This window comes from Plecotus auritus (genome assembly GCF_963455305.1).
Source record: "Plecotus auritus genome assembly, chromosome: 3".
Lineage (NCBI taxonomy): Eukaryota > Metazoa > Chordata > Mammalia > Chiroptera > Vespertilionidae > Plecotus > Plecotus auritus.
In genome coordinates this window covers 204,344,335-204,365,621 of record NC_137772.1, presented here as the reverse complement: position 1 = coordinate 204,365,621, position 21,287 = coordinate 204,344,335, and the positions used below count along the sequence as shown (strand labels likewise).

At 35.6% G+C, this 21,287-nt stretch overlaps 1 protein-coding gene across 1 annotated transcript in view; it reads right to left on the bottom strand.

The window, feature by feature from the left end:
- The window catches only part of LOC308244314 (uncharacterized protein), a gene marked incomplete at its 5' end in the record, with an annotated part of 97,145 nt that extends 81,621 nt beyond the window's left edge, over positions 1–15,524 (bottom strand). Inside the window, 13 exons of the mRNA XM_080660250.1 lie at positions 689–743; positions 1,749–1,976; positions 2,940–3,098; positions 3,474–3,583; positions 4,038–4,149; positions 5,228–5,345; positions 9,322–9,406; positions 9,900–10,068; positions 12,572–12,592; positions 12,964–13,016; positions 14,321–14,477; positions 14,997–15,180; positions 15,460–15,524. Coding sequence (XP_080516376.1) covers positions 689–743; positions 1,749–1,976; positions 2,940–3,098; positions 3,474–3,583; positions 4,038–4,149; positions 5,228–5,345; positions 9,322–9,406; positions 9,900–10,068; positions 12,572–12,592; positions 12,964–13,016; positions 14,321–14,477; positions 14,997–15,180; positions 15,460–15,524 — 1,516 coding nt within the window. The remainder of the gene's footprint in view (positions 1–688; positions 744–1,748; positions 1,977–2,939; positions 3,099–3,473; positions 3,584–4,037; positions 4,150–5,227; positions 5,346–9,321; positions 9,407–9,899; positions 10,069–12,571; positions 12,593–12,963; positions 13,017–14,320; positions 14,478–14,996; positions 15,181–15,459) is intronic.
- Between the last annotated feature and the right edge of the window lie 5,763 nt (positions 15,525–21,287).

The window sequence follows — 21,287 nt, the reverse complement described above, 5'->3', positions numbered from 1 at the left end:
AAATAATGGAAACTCTATATACAAATATGAACACTGCAAAACTGAGTCAATAATGGTATTTAGGTTTCAGGCATCACTTTTCTATAATCTGTACTAATAAAAGGGTAATATGTTAATTAGACTGGACGTCTTCCTGACGTCCTTCCAGACAAAGCCACAGTAGCGGGGCTGAAACAGAGGCAGTTAGGGGCCATCAGGTCGGCAGGAGAGAGCAGTTAGGGGATCAGGCCAGCAGGGGAGAGAAGTTAGGGGGATCAGGGAGGCAGGCAGAGTGGTTAGGGCAGGCAGGCAGGCGAGTGGTTAGGAGCTAGCTGTTCCAGTTTGTGAGAGGGATGTCCTAAACCGGTAGTCAGACATCCCCCGAGGGGTCCCAGATTGGAGAGGGTGCAGGCCAGGCTGAGGGACCCCCCCCACCCCCCCGCTCTGCACAAATTTCATGCACTGGGCCTCTAGTGTACTTAATAACCTGGCAATAATAGAAACTGGCTGGAATCTCTTTCATCAAAATATTTAGTAAGTTAACTAATATTTAGTAAGTTAACTAACTATTGCCCTCCACTCACAAATTGTAATGTTAAGCACTCTTCTAACTTAACCTTTTGATTCTAGCACTATAACATTTTCTTAAAAAATAAAGAAAAATGAAGGTGGAGTACATATTTAAAACATACTAATGTATTGTAAACACCTTTGTCTCTGATTTCCGTTTGTCCACTGAGCAAGATAGCCCCTTTTGCCATCACCTGTGAAGCAAAAAGAAAACACAATATCTGAAATCATATTATTTAATATATCATAAAATTATTAAATAATGAACAATCTAGTGTTAATTCTGAAATTATGAACAATCTAGTGATGTATCTGTAAGATAGCATATTTTCCATGAACAAATAGTAAAAATGGACTTTGCAAAACTTGGAAAAGAACAGAGAAAGTCACTACAATTTATTGAGAATATATTATGTGCTAGAAACCTGTTAAATAGTATGCAGTGCACTGAGTAAGGGTTGCATAAAGCTCTGAAATTGTCCATCTTGCCTGGCTTTGAATAAGCCAAGTCATTTAAATTCCTTGCCTCTGTTATTTTATTGGTAAAATTGAGCTACTCAGAAGGTTGATTAATGAGTTAACACACGTAAAGCCCTCATAACAGTGTCTGACACAAACTACTGGCCCTAGGAGATGTCTCATTATTTCCAATTACAAATATACAGCCGAGGCAGCTAAGGCTTAGGAAGTTTAAACAATCTGTCCAATATCAACTAGCTTGCATGAAAACTAGGAGAAGGTGGAGGATTTTAATTAGGAGTCGTAATTTCCAAGTCCGTAGCTTTTCACCTTTCAATATGCCTTCTAGAGACAAAATGAATAAATATGGGGACAGAACAAAAAGGGCTAATTTCTTTTAATATTTACCAAAATCAGCTTTCCACTTAGTCTCTGGTATCTGCCTAATATTTTACTCTCACAAAGGGACATAAATACTTACTTGATGTGCGTTATAATTAAATTCTTAAAATAGCAGACTCAGAAGAGTAAGTTTTCAACCTTAGGGAAATTGCCTGAATCTTTTTATGTGTTTATTTATTTGTTTCTGTGTTTGTTTTTAATGGTGCCAAGAACATTCACCAGCAAAGTGAGGTTGGGTTGGCCTCCTCAGACTGGCATGCATGACTGATAGACAAGTTCTAAACTGTACCATGCTAAGCAGACAGACAAAATCCAAGAATCCACCAGCCAGGACTTACCAAATAAAAGAAGTTTATATTTGACTCTTCCCGGTATGCTTCACTGTTTAGGGAGTAATGCACAGTAACAATCTTTTGTTGATTGCATCGAAGCTGCTTTGGTTCAGGAACAATCTTTAGGAAGCTGTTGGTTTGGGAGTAAAAGCGTGAAACTGATATTTGGGCATCCAAATACTCAGGCGTCAACCAGCTGGGAACATAGCAGTTCTTAGGGTGAACAAATGTGGCCTAATGAGATAAAAGCAAGCAAAGGATCTTAGAGCTGTCTTTCAAGGACAGTAATTACTACAGAATGAAAGCTTCTAATCCCTTCAAGGCAGAGAGAAACCTCAGCTTGTGGCTGACTTTAAACATTAAGTTATTAAAATTTAAAATAATATAAGCACTTTCCTCTTTTTTTGTACACAAAACATGGCCATAATTGTATGCTGTTTCATTAGGCTTACAATGAAGTATTTATTTGTACTTTGTAATTGAAATCATAGATGAGCCTTAAGGTCCTGTGTCTTTCAGTTACACTTAAACATTGATAAATTGTTTAATGGTAAAATTCTGTTTAAGAAGCAGAAAAAGAGAAATCATAGTATTAAGACTCCTAATCTATGCATAAAATGATCAAAGGAAAAGAGTCAAATACTTTTCATGAGCTATTTCTAGTTTCTCAGAGGAAAATAAGTTGTTATAGAATCCTATATAATAAAAGCCTAATATGCTAAGTGTCTGACCATTCATTTGACCGTTTGACCAACCTTTTGACCAGTTGCTATGATACGCACTGACCACCAGGGGGGAGATGCTCCGACCAGTAGGTTAGCTTGCTGCTGGGGTCTGGCCGATAGGGACTGGGAGAGATGGGCTGGACATGCCCTGGAGCCCTCCCAAGGTCCCTCCCTGGCTGGCCGGCCCCAATTGGGACTGGGCGACTGGGCGAGACCAGCCGGACACACCCTGCATGACTCCGTGTACTGGGCTTCTAGTTTATAATAATTATGGGCTATTATTATCTCATACTCTTGAATAAGTATTCTCGTGTATTATCTAATGAACAAGCAAATATATAAAATATCCTAAATTTTGAAACCCTGTTAAAATACATTTTCAATATAAGTTATCTTTTAAGAGATTCCTAACATTCAAAATTCCTAACATTGGAATGCTCTGTGGGGTCTCATCTACTCTTTGATGTCTTACTTTCAGGATGAACTCCGGATCAAATATATCTGAAGTGTCAATGGATAACTGAGCTTCACCATTCTCGTCTGTGGTGTAATTTCCTATAAATTTGTGATTGAGCTCCAATTGCAATAGCTTGTTCACCATCGGGACATTATTAGGACCAGAAAATTTAAGCTGTACAAAAAAAAAAAAAAAAAAAAAAAAGAGAGAGAGAGAGAGAGAGAGAGAGAAGCATTGATTTTTAAAATTCAAAATGTCACATCTCTACTGAGAAGAAATTTTCTATTCATAAATGTAATCATTTATGGTAATTTTCCATTAAGTAAATATATAATATGACAGATGTTCTATTAAGTAAATATATAATATGAAAACAGCTATACTTTTATCTATCACTTTCTTTTAGCCTAGGACTTTTTCCAGTATGTCAGATATAGTTATGCTGCAATGTGTTATGAAAGTAGGAAAAACATGTCCAGAAAATTTCAAAGGGCAATCTATGATCCAAGAAAGTGAAATAAGAACATATATATTTTTAGTCAAACCTACTGTGCCAAAAAAAGGAAGTCCTCTTCTATAGAAAGGGTCCGTGTTCTCAAAGTTCACTGTCCCAAGAAATGAAGTGATGGAAATAGAAGCTTTTTCACTGATCTGCACACCTATAACAAATGAAAAATAGTGTTAAGGAAGATGAATCATTTGATGTGCAATCTTATGAATTTCCCCTAACTTTTGCACTTGCATTGTTCCCAGTTGTATTAGATCAGAGACTGATAAACTTCTCTTGTAAAGGATCTGACAGTAATTATTTTAAGCTTTTGGACTACATGGTCTCTGTCACAACTACTCAACTTTGTTGTAGCTCTTAAGCAAGGCAAACAAATGTGATACTGTTCCAAGTCGAGTGTAGCATTTACATAATACTTTTATTTTAATTATTATTAGAAAAATCTTATTCAAAAACAACCCTCAGGTTGACCTATTAGCAAATGTACTCCATTTTACTCTATTGAGCAATTAATGATCTGTAGTTGGTGAGTGTTACTAACTCAATAAACTTCTTTCTAGTAAGCTGCATATGTCCTCAAGTTGCCAATAAAATATAGCCATTACCTGTCCCAGTTTCTGTCACAGTTACAGTGATATGAAACAACATGAAAAATCCAGAACGGGAAAGTTGGAAGACCTTTGTATTTACAATTTGAGAAACACAACCATTTTCCAACTGAAAAATAAAGAGAAGATACAAAGAAAAAGTTAGGGATCCAAAAGTCTTTAAAGAATATGGAATTTCAGCACAGATACTTATCTCCCTCCACCACCCAATGGCTCCATCTCACAGACTTGTTGAAATGACCACAGAATTACAAAAGATGGGAGGGGGAGGTAGTTTTCATCACCAATTAAAACAAAGTAAGGAGATATTGCATATTTTACAGATGTCAGGGTTATTCTTCTGGAAACAATGTGGATGGGAACAAGTTAAAAAATAATCTGGTGAACTAAATAGGAACAGAGGGATGGATGCATGGAACAGAGAGACAGATCTCAGAGGGGAATGGGGTAGAGGGGGGACTGGATAAAAGAAGGTGAACAATTAGCCAAAGAACATATACTCATAGCCTATGGACACTGACAATAGTGTGGTGAAGGCTGGTGGGGCGGAGGGAGGGAGTGGGGGAGAGTGGGTGGGGAGGGGGGGAGAGGGGTGAGTGAAGGTGGGCAAAGAGGAGGAAAATGGGGGACATTTGTAATAGTGTCAACAATAAAACATTTTGAAAAGGTAGACATGGAACTGAATGATATTTTAAAAAATGAATTTCAAATCTAAAGTAATAAATGCAGATACTCTGAATTGCAGATGTTTTCAAATGACCTTTCTTTCATAAGAACAATTCTAGGTTGCATGGGGAATACTATGAAGGATTCATTTATTTAAAGGGTAATTAATGATTCTCCAAAGAAAGATCAGGGAGGTCACCTAGACAAAATACACTGAGAGGCCAGATTATTATGAACTCTGAACGCATAATAATCTGGCCACTCAGTTTATAACATAAGGGAGCCAATAACAGCTTTCAATTCTAAAAATGTATTATTCCATAGGTGGGTAACAATTTACATAGCCTAGAGAATAAGAGACTATTGTTAAACATTGTATTTTCTTCCTCATTCTTTACCTTACCTACCTGCAACCTCCGTTATTCACAAGATGAAAAGTGTTATATCCCTTTTGTAAATGAAATCAAAGAAAGAATAATAATAAATTGAACTTTTTTAAAAATAAAGATTATGATCTGTACCTGTACAATAAATTGTTCACATATTTCATTGTTGTCTCTTTCACAATTCCCAGAGGAAAAATATTCTCTGCACACTTTGATTTGAGCTTTTCCTTGCACAGGTTGGCCAAAAGTGTACCTAGGAGGAGAAGATGTATTGGTAATTATTGATGAACAAAACCATGGTAATATTTTATGGTCTTCTTCAGAAATTACATATGAAATCTCTAAACTATGAGTACTTCAATGACCAAATTTTATTAGGAATTCTCATCTCTTGGTGATATCATCACCACAGAATTTAGGTTAAATTAGGTATTTGATCAGGCAGCAGGATTCAGCTGCTTTTTAAATCAAATTCAAGCTAATGTAGACTCTAAAATTTCAGTGAATAGGATTTAATGATTAAATTTAGTTTTTAAAATTATATTTTAATCTGATAGAAATATAAAAATTGTTTGCATCACTTCTTTTCTTTAGCAGAAAATATATATGTAAACTAAATATGCTTTGACCAAAAGTATAGTGTCTTTATGGGGTAGGGTTATATACATATCTCATTTTCTTCTAAAACACACAAAAAACATCAATACAAGTTCTTTAAAAGTTTAACCAAAGGCAAATACAGTTAATTTGAATTTTTTTGTTTTGTTTTGTTTTGTTAGTTGAGAATTAGGTCCACTAAGATTCAGAAACACAGATAACATATGTGAAATTAGCATATGGCAAAACTCAATGTAATAAAATTGATCAATTAGAATATATTTTTCTAACTGTTGGATCTAGTATATATCCAGTGTGTACATTACGATATCTTATTCATTTTTCTCGGGGACCCTGAGAGATAGGTATATTATCTCATTTTATAGATTAGTATACTGAGATCAAGTAACACTTCTCCACATTATAACTGATGGGATTAAAATTCAAACTCAGATCTTCCTCACTCCACAGTCCGTTTTCTTTCCATTCCACTAATTTATTTCTCCCTGTTTAAAAATTCTTAATGCTTCTGAGATTTTGACTCAATTCAAATCATTAAAATCCTCTGTCAGGCCCTGTCAGCATGACTCAGTGGTTGAACATCAATCTATGAACCAGGAGGATTCAAGTCTGTGGTCAGCACATGTCCAGGTTGCAGGCTCGTTCCCCAGTGTGGAACTTGCAGGAGGCAGCCAATCAATGATTCTCTTCCATCATTGATATTTTTCTCTCTCTCTCTCTCTTTCTCTCCATTACACTCTGAAATCAATAAAAACTATTTTAAAAAATCCTCTGTCAGCTCTAAATATTAGTTACATGTGAGAAGCAAGGCTAAGTTATACCTGAAATATCTTATTTCTTTTATTTATGAAGTACAATTCTTATTGTAGGACTAGTGGCCTGGTGCATGGATTTGTGCTCATTGAAAGGAAATTAATTAGAAGAAATAACAACATGATATAACAACAACAAAGACATAATATTAAAACAACAAAAACATGATATAAAAACAACATTGATAAAAACAATGACTGATAAATTGATTAAACTTATCCTAATATCTCCCTGTATACCACATTAAGAGTGAAAACACTTTCAGAGTGCTTGACTAATTTCCCTTGTGATGAAGTATTTACAACTTTAACTTTAACGTCACACACTCTTTGAACTCTAGAAAAAGCAACATATAACTGGCCATGTCTGAAAACCGGTTCATGTAGGAATATTCCTACTCTGTCTAGATTGGCACCAGTGAAAGCTTTATACAGTACGTATTGAGCATGCACAAGTCAACGTTTATTTTTAAATTGCCAGTGCGCATCGTATGTACTGGTGGGCTGGCCGGCCAGCCGGTCGGACAATGGATGGTTGGTCACTTAGCCTTTTATATATATACTAGTGGCCCATTGCACGAAATCCGTGCATGGAGGGGGAATTCCCTCAGCCCAGCCTGTACCCTTTCCAATTGGGGACCCCTTGGGGGATGTCTGACTGCCTTTTTCGGCCCGATCCCTGTGGGAATCCCAGAAACTGATTCACTAATGTTAACTTCTAGACATAGCCTGCCCTGAAATAACCTTGTAGCTCGCACAGCTCCTGTCTCAATTGCCTGGTTCTGTTGCAGGATATTATTATTGCTGATACTAAAGTACTATTTAATGTCAAATCTAAGTAGAATATAACATTAAAGAAGTTTCAAGATGTTCCAATCCCATATCAATATTTAGCTTATCAAGTCTTTTATGTAGGTGATACTTGATAAATATTTTGGTTCTTCTGGTATGTGTTATTAACATGCCATTGGGCAGATAAATTATAGTTGTTAACCCCACTGACAATTTTGGTTTTGTGTAGGGTTTTTAAGTGAAGCCAGCTTAGGTTCCTGGATTTCTTCAAGCTTAAGTTGATTATCCTGTTATCTTTTAACACAGTCTATGATCCCTTATATATTACATTTATGAAATTCTGGTATATGTTCAGCTACTCTTTTGAAACTCAAAAAGTATTATGTTTCTTTTTCTAGAGTCCAATGAACATTTTAAATAATATAAAAAAACTAAAAACTTTTTTCAAGATACTTTGTGGCATCCATGAGCACTACCCTAACTTGTTTATTAGATAGCCCTTTACCTAATGTATCTTTAATATACTGCTTAAAATATTCAAAGGCAAGTAATTTGCACGCCTTCAATTAAACAGTGTTTAAATATGTGGAAATATTAATATTTTAAATTTTGTTACATAAAGTACAACAGAGATTTTGGTTAAGAGAGTAGTTCTGAAGTCAGATAACATAGGTCTAAATCCAAGTTCTGCCATCAAAAAAAGCTCCATTAATGTTGATAAGTTATTTCAATTCTCTGTGACATAATCTTTCAATATAAAATAAAAATGAGAATAGCATCTATCTCATAGCATAGTGGTAAGAATATAATATATGCAATGCTTAGCACAGTAATTGGCACTCACTAAATATTAGCTATTTTTAATTATTTTTTAGAAATTAGAAAAAATATAATACACTTTAAAAAAAGGTAAATATCATTGGAAATAATTTTCCAAAAATAAAATAAAAATTTCTCACATCACATAGAAATATTTTTTACATTAAAATTATTCAAATTAACTCAAACAAATTTATAAAGTGCCTTCTTTTTCACCAAGACATTTCAAAAGTTTATGTTCTTTTTTTTGAAAAAATGAAAACTCCCAAGATAATGAAGATTCAATGAGACAGGCACTGTTGGAATTGTACATTGGCACAACATATTTAGAGAGCATTATGGCAATCAAAAGACTAGAAGAATGTTAGACATTTCATTTTGGTAATTCCAATTCTTGAAATCTTTCTTAAGTAATTTTTAATTCAGAAGCTACTTCTTATACACTTACTGGTATACACAAAGACATATGCTATAATATTATTTATTACTAGTAGCCTTACACACTAATCCATGCACTAATCTGCGGGGCCTGGCTGCTCCAAGTCCACTACCCAGAGGCTCTCCACGGCCCAGAGGTCCATCCGTGGCCGGGTGCAGAATGCTTGCCTTGTGGCCGTAGCTGCCCGCTCTCAGCAGCTGCCCCCTGGCACTGGAGATTCCAGCGGGGCTGAGAGGACTGGGCGCTGCCATCTTGTGTCTATGGGCGCTGCCATCTTGTGGCTATGGGCGCTACCATCTTTGTGATGGAGTGATGGTTAATTTGCATATTACCTTTTTATTAAATAGGATTAGAAAAACCAAATGGAACAGCCTACATGTTATATAATAAAAGTGATTAAGTAAATTTGATATAACCATAGAGACTAGAATGCATGAAAATATTGGCATATATGGGAACATGTTTCTTAATTATAGTGGGTAGAAACATATGATTGCAATTATAGAAACTTCATGAAAGATTAGAGAAAAATAAATTCCAGTATTAATGGCATCAGTAGAATTAATTATAGATAATTTCTTATGTTTTTCTTCATATTTTTAAAATCTCTTATAATGGCAATTCATTACTTGTCTGATAATTTTAACATAAGCATACAAATAATTAAAGTTACATGGTTAATTTCATTTCTCCTTCTCTCTGAGCCTTGAATTGACATGTGATGTCAAATCTCCTGAATAAATACTTACTTAGCACATGCATCCACTTGGAATTCCTCATCTGAAATAGTTACTGTTTGTGGTACATTGACCTTTACTTCAAACTTAGGCAACACTGGAAATAAAGAGAAATGTAGATCAGCCCCTACAAATACTGAAGAGCAAAACTTATTACAATTATGTAGCTAAGTATGCTTCTATGCACCATATTTTCCTTTGTGTACATATAGACCATGTTTCAATTGTCCCAAATTCTGTGTTGCACCAGTAAGTGATGGTGTCTCATTAATGATTAATTATTTCCCTTTCCTTTCTCTTCTCTATTCTCATAACTTTACATTTTATTTGTTGTAATACTTCCCAGAAGATTGCGTAGATTTTATAAAATGAGATATTTCCTAGGAAGTAAAGGCAAGGGTCAGAAAAAAGGATGAAGGCAAAGTGTGAGGAGCAAGAAAGATGACAAAGCAGAAAAGGCCAAGAAAGGAAGATGGGAGAACACCAAATAAAGCCTCACCTACTTTTCCTAATTCTAACATAAAAGTTACTTTGTCAAGTCCTCTGAAAGGTTCATCTATATAGAACAATTATAAGTAGCAATTTGTTACCATATCTATCAACAGTAAATGGGTGTGTCAGCGTCTTTCCTGATGCCCTTTTCACAACGATAGAGTATTCGCCAAACATTGGTTCTGAAATCAATCTGAATGAGAGTTGGGTAATATTTTGAAAAGGAGCCACATTTTCCCATTGAAAAATCCCATTGTTTTGAGGATCCTAGAAAATAAAGAAGAAATAAAAACAGAGGTCATATAAGAGTTTTATCCTTCTACATGTGGGTACTTTCTGTAATTATGGGAAGTAAAGAAAGCTCTATCATTTTATTGAACTAGAGGCCTGGTGCATGAATTTGTGCACAAATGGGGTCCCTTGGCCTAGCCAGCGATCGAGGTCTATTGGGGGGCCAGCTGGCCAGGGGGAGGGACCCCAGGAGGTTGGCTGGTGGGCCCCCCAATTGGGGCCTATAAGAGGACTGGCTGGCAGGGGGGAGGGACTGAGGGAAGGTGGCTGTGGGAGTGCACTGACCGCCAGGGGGCAGCTCCTGCATTGAGCGTCTGCCCCCTGGTGGTCAGTGTGTGTTATAGCAACTGGTCAACTGGTCATTCCGGTCATTCTGGTCATTCGGTCTTAACAGTTGCTTAGGCATATATATATATATATATATATATATATATATATATATATATATATATCTCAAATTGTAAAAATAACATAATTTCCTCAGATCTTCAAATTCAGCCTTATAGTATATCTTGTAAGCCCCAAAAAGATAATGAACAAAATCTATAATTAATGCTTTTGATTTTGATCTTTCTGAACCAGAGTTGCATAGTTAAAGAACTTAAAACTCAGTGTGCAAGCTTCAGAGTGGTGCTCTCTCAAATACAGTGACAAACAGCAATAGATGCACAGGAGATACTTAACTTTACAAACACCTGTAAACATGTTGGTTGGTTTGTAAGTAAGTTGGTCATGAATTCCACACTGCATACAACAGCTGTTAAATAGAAGTTCTACAACAAGAAAGGATTGATAATGCCATCCTTTCTCTTTTATTTGCCTTTAGCCTATTGCAGCTTATGTGAGCTTGGCTTAATACATTTATTGATATCACCCAATTGTGATTAAAGAAACCCTGGTGAAAAGATTTCTACAAAGAAACAAAAACATTATTCTCTGCTTACTTTTTCTTTCCTCTACACTAAAGTCTAGAAAATTAAATTAATTTTCCAGACTTCCTTTTAAGAAGGATTGCCCATGTGACTCAGTGATGGCAAATTAAATGTAAGTGTCAGTCACTGGGTAAAAATTATTTCTAAGAAAATCAGATTCAGCTGGCATTGAAAATAAGACAAGACATTGAGGATGGTAAAGAAGCAGAAGAAGCCTAGGTCCTCGGTAACATTATGCTGTTACTGTCCTAACACTGAAGTGCCTAGACTCAGACATATAGCTCATGTAGACAATACATTTTTTACTCATTTAAACTAATGTGAATTAAGCTTTCTATGGAACACAATACTAGCTGAATTAGGCTGTGAAGATAATATTCTTCATAGATAATTAATCATGCAGAAAAAATAAAGATGGCTGACCTGATATTTATCCTACTAGAAAGATGACCTATTTTTCACTCAGGTAACAAAGTCAAAAACATTCAAGTTAAAAAGACTATTTGAAGTATGTATTTACACACATAATCATATATATAAAAGCCTAAGTGACCATTACGATCGAACGACCGGCCAGTAGCTATGACACACACTAACCCAGACCTTGCTGCTGGGGTCTTGACAGCCCCAAATCTGGTTCACTTGCTCCCTGGACCCAGACAGGAGGGAGGAGGGAGCCTGATTCCTTGTTGAATCGGTCATTGGTTAGCTTGCTGCTGGGGCCCTGACAGCCCCGTATCTGGTTCACCTGCACCCCAGAACCAGACAGGAGGGAAGAGGGAGATTGATTCCTCATGGAATTGGCCACTGGTTAGCTTGTTGCTGGGGCCAACTTTCCACGGTTCTTCCCCCTGGCAGGCCCGCCCCTCCCATGGCCCCCATCACTGGCCAGGCCAAGGGACCCCACCCGTGAACAAATTTGTGCACTGGGCCTCTAGTCAATAATAATACACTTAGATCTCAGTGTACTAACCTTCATAATTAGTTAATAATAATGGTACATATAGTTTATGTAGAAATTCAAATATATATGTTTGAGTTGATTGTTATTTACTGATAGGCATAAGACTTCAAATACATTTAGATACCACACTGCACAATATTAAAGATCTGAATTAGTAGAAAGAGACTCCATTAACTATTTCCTGAAAACCAAAATTCTATTATAATAATAAAATCACCTTCTTAGCTAATTTCTAAATTTGTAGATGTATATGTTTTCTATTTCCTTAAAATAAGATATGGCTAAATTAAGATTGAGAAGGGCCAGCAGCCAAAATTAAGCAATTTTAAACATAAACCTCCTTTAAAAAGAGCTCAATCTTTTTTTTGAAAACCTGTTACTGCACTTGCCACACAGACTACACTAAAAGTGACAGTCCTTTGTTTAGTTCTTCCTCTGATGTCTTATGTTGTGTATATAAAGATTTTCTCCTCCGCTATTTCAGTTATCTTAACTTGTAACTATGTATAATGAAAACTAGACACAAATCACTATTTATCTGAATATTTAAAATAATGGAAATGAAAAAAAACAAATTTCTTACCTGAAGTGTGATTAAAGGATACTACAAGAGGGAAAAAAAAGTAGGTTAATATTATAATAGTGCACTGTTTTTTTTTGGCCACATATTGCATTTATAAAGATTATTTGACTTAATTTAAGTATTGAGACTTCACTCTCATTCTCCCAGAGGTCTAAAGGTTTCATGCAACCCATCCTTACATGATGAAAAGTCTTAAGGAAGTATAAATTAACCCATGATAAAGGAAAGTTTTATGCTTAAATTTGAGTTTAGCAATGAAACTATACCTATAAAGTTCTCTGTTAGAATCTATTTTCATACTTATGAAAAACTTCCTGACGACACTTTCTATAGCAATAGATTTGTTTAACTTGCTTAAATTTCAGTGTATCATTAGAAATTATTGAACTCACCAACTCCTCAACAGGTTTGAACTTGGTATTCAGAGTCACAATGCGAACTTGAACTAAAAGAAAACCGGGGGGGGGGGGGGGGGGGGGCGGGAAGCAAAATTTTTTCTTGTTATTTATCTCCTAGGTATAATTGTTTACAAATAGACATGAAAATAAATTGCTTTCCTATCATAGAATACTGCCCTCCCTTCTCCCCTAACTCTGATTTGATCCTTTGTGTTCCATTTGGAAAGATCTCTTATTGCACAATTGTAATTCCTCTGCTGATGACGCTGGTTGCTACTAAAGCTGACACTAGCTACTGCCACCACCGGAATTTGTGGCAGAATGAGTCATAGAAGGACAAATGTGAAATATGTATGGTAGGCGTTAAACATAATTTTTCTGGAAAAAAATGTATTGATGTTAACAAACATTACAGTATATTAATTTGAGCAAAATTCTAGAAAACCATCTTAGCTATTTTTTTACACATGCCTGTCCATCATAGCATTTTAATAACTCCACAGAGAGAATATAATGCAGCCAAAAAAAATCTCACGATATAAATTCTGTTTCAATTCTTTTATTTCTTTAAATTTCACCAATATAAATTTTGTTTCAATTATTTATTTCTTTTCAATAAATCAAACAAAATATATAGATGCTCTCATTTAACCCTCTATTTTACATCTCTAAGATCAGAATTTGCTTGGCAAAGGCCAATAAATCATTAACAAAGTCAAGACAAAACCAAATTCTTTTGCGTCCTTGGTTAGTGTTCTTTATGCTATCTTCTACTTACAATAATAAAGAAAATAGAAGGGCTTTGTTTTGGTTTTCAGATTTATGATTACTTCTACTGAAATGAATAATAATAATAGTGATTATAAATATCATTTATGGAGTCTTTACTATGTCCTAGGTACTGATTTACATTGACAATCTGATTTTATTCTCACAATATTTGTATAAGTGAGATATTTTGATTATCTTCATTCTACAGATTTAAAAAGTTGAGTCTAAATAGAGATTTAACTTGCGTACCCAACTGGTAAATTACACAGCAACAATTCAAACCAAATAATTTTGTTCCACATCCCATGCTTGTAACCATTGTTTTATGTATGCCTGTCACTAGAATTTGTACAAAGTAAAAGTGATATGCAAAATTTTAAGAAGCAAAGCATTCAATTACTGGAGCTTGAGGGAACTATTTTGTAACTGACCTACTCAACCAGTAAAAATTCTAGAGATCCATGATTCTATAACATTAAGGGTAAATTTAAGACTAAAATTCCCATGTTTGGGTTGCCCTAAATTTGAAGAATGTGTTCATAAGGTCAAGGATACAAAGGAAACATGAATATTGACTTACCTTCCTCTCCAGGTTTGTAGATGGGTTTATCTGTCTGCACGAAGGTCACTGTCTCTTCTGAAACGAGTGCTACGGACCTCCTCTCAAAGATTTCAAGAGTCTCACCCTTAGCCAACAATGTCACAAAAGCTAACTGTTCGGAGGACTTTTGAGAAACCTGTTTATGTTAAAGAACAGAGAATGGGACCATTATTTGTAGACATTAAGAAGGTGAACAATGTCTTAATTTGGGTTCTCAGTCTGAGAGCATTTTAAGCTCATTATTTCTTAATGAGAGACTGTGATTACTTGTTTTAATTTCTTTTATTTTTAGTACGAAAACAGTTTTTAATAAACTTCTTTTTATGTCTTCTTGCCTTCTATTTTTTTTTGTTGCCCCGAATTCCAATTCTGCTTCCCTTTACCTAGATTCTGTTTTCTCCTATTGTTGAACAGCTCTATCAAAAAGCAGTAATTACGTTTAATCACTCCATGTAATAGAAAATGGTAATATCTCCCACATTTTTTGCCGATGTTAATTTTCATTTTGTTTCTTGCCTCAGAAATTCTCTTGTTTTATTCCCTAGCTTCCATAAGTCACCTGAAATCCAGATTTGTTATCCCTCTAAAACAAAATTTTAAATAATAATTTCATGTTCCCATCCAAAGTTCTGAAATGGAAAATTCAGTGGCTCACCTGGAAATCTGCACAGGCATAGAAGTTCTCCTCCTCCACAGGCTGGTCAAAAATAGTGACATTGACTTCATCATACTCTAGGACAATACTCAAGGATACAGACTCATTAAGGTTTAAAAGGTGGAGACAGGCTTTTTCTGTAGAGTGACTCTGAATCACAGAGGAGACCCATAGAATATACTGCCTAGGTAGGAGAAATGCAGAACACGCATAAAAGGCAACGTTAGCTTATTGAAATGGTCCTGAAACATACGCATTTTTTCATTGCAATGAATGTTAAGTATACAGAGAGAGGTATCTTAAAAATATGTCAATTCCCTTTATACACTTGTTTAAAAATTTATAAGGCAAACCAGCACTCAGTCTCAGATGTGGTAAAGTATCAAATGCTAACTCAGAACAGGTTTAATGGGGTCTCTTTGCTAGTACTTTAATATGAATAGAGAGTATAATATTCCCTTACGGTTCTGAAGCCACAGCAACAGTAAAATGAAGCCAAAGTGTGCTCAGAAGCAGGCTGAGCACCATTTTATCCCAATGCCTGAACAATAGAGAGTTCACTATAACTATTATCTCTGTCTCTTTGTCTCTCTTTTTCTCTTATTAGAAGGCAGCTGCCTCAACTCTCCACTGTCGTTCCTTCCTTCTACTCTGCCTCTCTCTGTAGAGGGTTGCTTTTATAGCCACACAATGAAGGATCAATTACTTTTTTGGAGCAAGTATCATAAGAACCATCAATCACACTTAGATCACCTTTCCCATTATTTTCCAGGGGGTTGTTACTTAATATACGACTTCCTTCTTAAATTCACTGACGCTGCTGTTTTTGGAATTAGCTATAGAGGCTGGACAGGAAGAAAGCGAAAAACAAAGAAAGCAGTTGTGTGACACTTAGGAGTTCATTAGTTTAATTTAGTACCTTGCTCACAGGGCTGTCCACAGTATCAAAAGCATTAATTTGTAGGAATTAGCACATGAAAGAAAACTGCCCCTCTAAGGAGCTGTGGTTAGGACAATTCCCGAAAGGTAAAATTTCCAGGCTTCTGAGAGAAGTTGCATATCTGATGTTGCCAAAACCCAGATACAAATAGATATCTCAATGCAGGCTCATTTTACAGATAATTAAAACTATTAAGTCATTCTTTTATAATTTCATATTACTGAATACAGCATTTAAAATGTTGCTATGCATTCAACATTTACTATGATTTTCTTTTTTTTACAATTTTCAATATCCTTTTGTACCTTAAATATAAGAAAAAAAAAGAAAGAAAATGTGTTGAATTTTTGTGCTTGCATACACACATACTAGTCACTTTTGGTAGAAAAGAAAAAGATTTCACATAATTTTGAGTGTAAGCCATTTCTACCGGGAAAATGAGCCATACCAAAGGAACTGGCAAACTCTTGACGGAGTCTCCAGTGTGATAATTCTCCTTTCATCATGTTTTCTTTAGCACCCTTTCTAGTTCAAATATAGATGGAGTTATTACATTAGGTAACAGGAGACAAGAACTGGTGTCAGTCTTTTAGAAATAGGCTTGCAACAGCCCTAGCTGCTTTGGCTCAGTGGATAGAGCATCAGCCTGTGGACTGAAGGGTCCTGGGTTTGATTCCAGTCAAGGGCGCATGCCTGGGTTGCAGGCTTGATCCCCAGTAGGGGGCCTGCAGGAGTCAGCTGATCAATGATTCTCTCTCATCATTGATGTTTCTCTCTCTCTCTCTTTCTCTCTCTCTCTGTCTCTCTCCCTTCCTCTCTGAAATCAATAATATATATATATATATATATATATATATATATATATATATATATATATATATATATATAGGCTTGCAACAGTACAACAGCAAATACAAAGGGAAAAAGGACATAACCAAGACATAACCAATTATAACAGACTAGTAGCCCTGTGCACGAATCTGTGTGCCAATAGCTCTCTGCAGGGCCTGGATGCTCCGCGCCTGCTGCCCAGAGGCCCATCTGCGGCTGGGCAGGGAATGCTTGCCTTGTCGCCGGGCGATGACGCAAGTGTTCCGCACCCCAGCCTGGCCAGAGGCCCATCCGTGGCAACGAAGCAAGCATTCCGCCAGGCTGCTCATGCTGCCTGCTCTCAGCGGCCGCCCCCCCGGGACTGGGGGACTCTGGCAGGGCTGAGAGGACTGGGCACTGCCATCTTGTGGCTATGGGCGCCACCACCTTTGTGACAGTGATGGTTCATTTGCATATTACCCTTTTATTAGATAAGATGAGAGCTGTAATGGAAGGTAAAATTCAAGCAACCATGAGACCTAGGGAATGTGACCACAAGGGCTCCTTGATGACCACATTTCACATTCCAGTGCAGAACTGTGTTCATGACAACTCTGATGATGTTGTTCACTCAGTTGAATTAAAACATGGCTCCCTTTCCCATTCCTATTCAGGACTTTTGTTTTTTTCTCCTGCCTTTCCTCTAAAGTTGCTAATCCTCAATTGTTGACCTGCCTTACCAGTTTTAAGATTTACTTTCTTTCCACTGGATCGTCAAGCTGTGAGCTCTGTTTTTGACCAATACCTTGAACCACTCTCTGCATTCCACCCTCCATACTTATAAGATACATTAAGTCACTAGCTTCCAAAACAATGGAAGTTAACAACTTTCATTCATCAGCATTCAAGATAAGCAGCACCACACGGCAGATTATTTATAAATCAAAGCAACTGATTCTTTATTCTCAATGCTGAAAAAATATAAAGTAATGAAACTTCTCTAAAATAGTTTTATTTTCCAAATGTATTTTTTTTTTTACTGAGTAAATGACTCAATTTATCTTATCTGGTCAACATGGTCCTGAGATTATTGGACTTTTATTCCAGAAATTCAGATATGAATCCAACAAGATCTAGTGACTGTTTTTTTGTTTGTTTGTTTTTTAGCAACAGTGTTAGTTTCTAGAGATAACAAGATGAATAAGACACAGTTCTCTAAAAGAGCTTACCTTCTAGTAGAGAGAGAAAGAAAGAAAAGGGGAAAGGGCGAGAGGAAGAAGAAAAGCAAGGAAAAAAGGAAAGGAGGGAAGAAGTATGGAAGGAGGAAAGAGGAAGAATGACAATAAAGCAAGGGGGAACATGTTGAAGAGGGAGGCTGCTTGCTGAGTACTTAGTAATTAACAGGCAATATGCTATATGTTGATATTGACAGTATCCCATTTAATCTTCATGAAATACAGTTTTAAATTTATTATTTATTCTCATTTTACAAATAAGGAAAATAAAGCACCAGAAAAAGTCATTAATTTTCATAGGTCACTCAGACAGTAAGTGATTGGGAAGAATTTCCTTTAACAACTATAAATTAAGTGAGATTAAAGGATATTTTCATAGGTAAGAATATGATAGGACATGGGTTAATATACTATCTTCTAATTTCTCAGTATGTTTCTACTGAGGAAAGGGATATATAATAGAAAACAGATATTACATCATTGTCACTTGACAGACTTAATACTATTTACGTTATTGGTGTTTCCTACTATGGAAATACTTCTATTCACATATTCATTTAGTATATATTTATTTTTTTTAATATATTTTATTGATTTTTTTTTACAGAGAGGAAGGGAGAGGGATAGAGAGTTAGAAACATCGATGAGAGAGAAACATTGATCAGCTGCCTCCTGAACACCCCCCACTGGGGATGGGCCCGCAACCAAGGTACATGCCCTTGACCGGAATTGAACCTGGGACCCTTCAGTCCGCAGGCTGACGCTCTATCCACTGAGCCAAACCGGTTAAGGCTAGTATATATTTATTGATTATCTACTATCTGCTAGAATTATGGTATATGGTTGGGATGAAGAGATGAATATAAGTTATTGGAGCTATTCTATCAGGAAAGGCAAATTCTAAATACCTAATTGAAAAATTAATTATTTCACTACAATTGTGGCAAGTGTTGCAGAGGAAAATAAACTATAGGGCATCATGAGAATGTACGTTGGGAAGGACTTAGTATTGAACCAGGTTCTGAGGATAAACAGATGAGTAAGACTTCTTCTTTTCTTAGAATAGTTCACTGTTCGCCCAGCAGGATATGTAAGCATAAATTGCAATGCCATGTGATACAAACACTGTTCTATGGGAACTATGAGCAATGCTCAAGGGAATCACATTAAAAAGATATATGTGAAAGCTGGAAAAGAGTGAAATATGGAGGTTTGAGTTGGAAATAGTAACACGATTATGACTTTTTCAGGTAGAGTAGAAACTGAAGAAATTATTACTGAAGTAACAGCTTTTTGAAAAGAACTATGATTATAATCAAATATCGGGTATGTTTTTAAAATAATAGTAGGTTCAGTTTTGAAGAGCAATGAGTATAATAACTCTGTACTTCATAGAAAACAGAAATGAATGAGAGTAAAATAGCAGTAAGAGAAGTATGAGTTTGCTCAAAGACTATCCTAGGTTACAGAGGTAAGAGCAATATTAAATAACATATATTTACTCTAATGCTAGAACTTGAGGTGGTTTTGATATGTGATGACGAAGGGAAAGAGGGTGAGATCGACACTGATATTGAATGCTGTTGCAATTAGACAAGAGAGAGAAGACAAAATGAACATATAGATGGAGTGATGATTTAAGTTTAGCATGTTAAGTGTGGAGTTACTGCAATACAACAGAAATATGATACCAGATAGACAGATGAAATAAAAATCTGCTGCTCTGGAAAAAGTTGAAAATGTGGATAAAGATTTGGAATCATTACATCACATGTATGTTGCTTAATATTACAGACATTGCTAACATTATATGGCAAAAACATTTACAAAGGGAAAGAAGATCACCAATGGTAATGGAAAGACTGGTAAAGATCTGGCTGGCTACTCTGCAACGCCAGCTGGGTGCTATTCATCAGGCATGGGACAATATTGGTTTATTTTCCTACCATCACTGAGTTGAATCTGAGGCAATGCCTGGGAGTGTCATTTTGACATTATATCTTTTACAAATTCTTGAAATAATGGGGATACATTTTCTTGATTTTTTTCCAGCTGCATAATGATAGTCCATTGTAAGTTTCAGAAATTTGAAATCTATTTCATAGTTCCTGAGAACATCTTGAACTTCTAGTTCACCTTTATAAAGTGTTTAAGCAAACACTACAAATAAGAGTATTGCCCAAGATTAGTAATGTATAGGCTGTCAACTATGTTTTAAACTAAACTAAACTATACTAAGCTGTCCAGTTCCTGATGTTGTAATCCATTAAAAGGGCAATCACCTTTTCCTTATAAAGGAACAACTAGCTTGACAAGTGAAATCACCCGTCTTGTTCTCAGATCTTTATCTCCCTCAACACTGATTGATTGTTAGAATTGCCAAGAAATGTCTAATCACACAATAGTAACCTGTGGATGAGTGACCAAAAAAAAAAAAAAAAAAAAAAAGAAAAAAAAAAAAAGAAAAAAAAAAAGAAAAGGGAAAAACAGGTGGATAATGAAGGGCAAACTAAATACTTATGATGTGACTGGGTTTAAAGAGCCACTTATTATTATTATTATTTTTAATGGGCAAAGTTCAATACTGTTAAAGATAGGATTTTATCCTAAGTCACTTAAGTTCAGTTTTTATATTTAATTTTGCCTAAGTGACCACCACCAACCCTAAATACTATTACTTCATCCAAACAGACAAATAAAGAGACAAATGTCAAATGGAGTCTTACCAAATGTTACCACCGATATGGTACTTCAGGCATCTTTAGTTTTATAACTTTTTTCTTTATTAGAGAAAATATTAAAGTCCTGGGATGAGGGATGGATAAGGTAAAGAAAGGATGTGTAATAATGATAAAGAATGGATAAGGTAAAGAAAGGATTTGTAATAATGATAAAAATGTGATATGTAGTTCATATCATAATTATGTAGTTCATCACTGAAACCACCATTTGCCTAGGAATTGCTGCTTCCATCCTTGGACTTCAACTAATATTATCCATTCAACACAGAGGTTTATTTATTGGCTAAACAATATTAATTGGATGTGTTTTAGAATTTGCCATTCAATAGAAATAAAAAAAATTATATATAGTTCATTTTCTTCAAGAATAGGGTGATATAATTGCTGAGATAAACCCCAAATCAACTTCAAACCATGTAAATGCAATAATAGAAAAAGAAACATTTTTAGAAAGTTTTCTACCTGGAGAATGGCAGAACCAAAGAGAATTGCACCAAAGAGGTGTCACTTGAGAATATTCAAGTTTTTATTTTGTTAATATATCAAACTCAGGAGCCTAAACCAG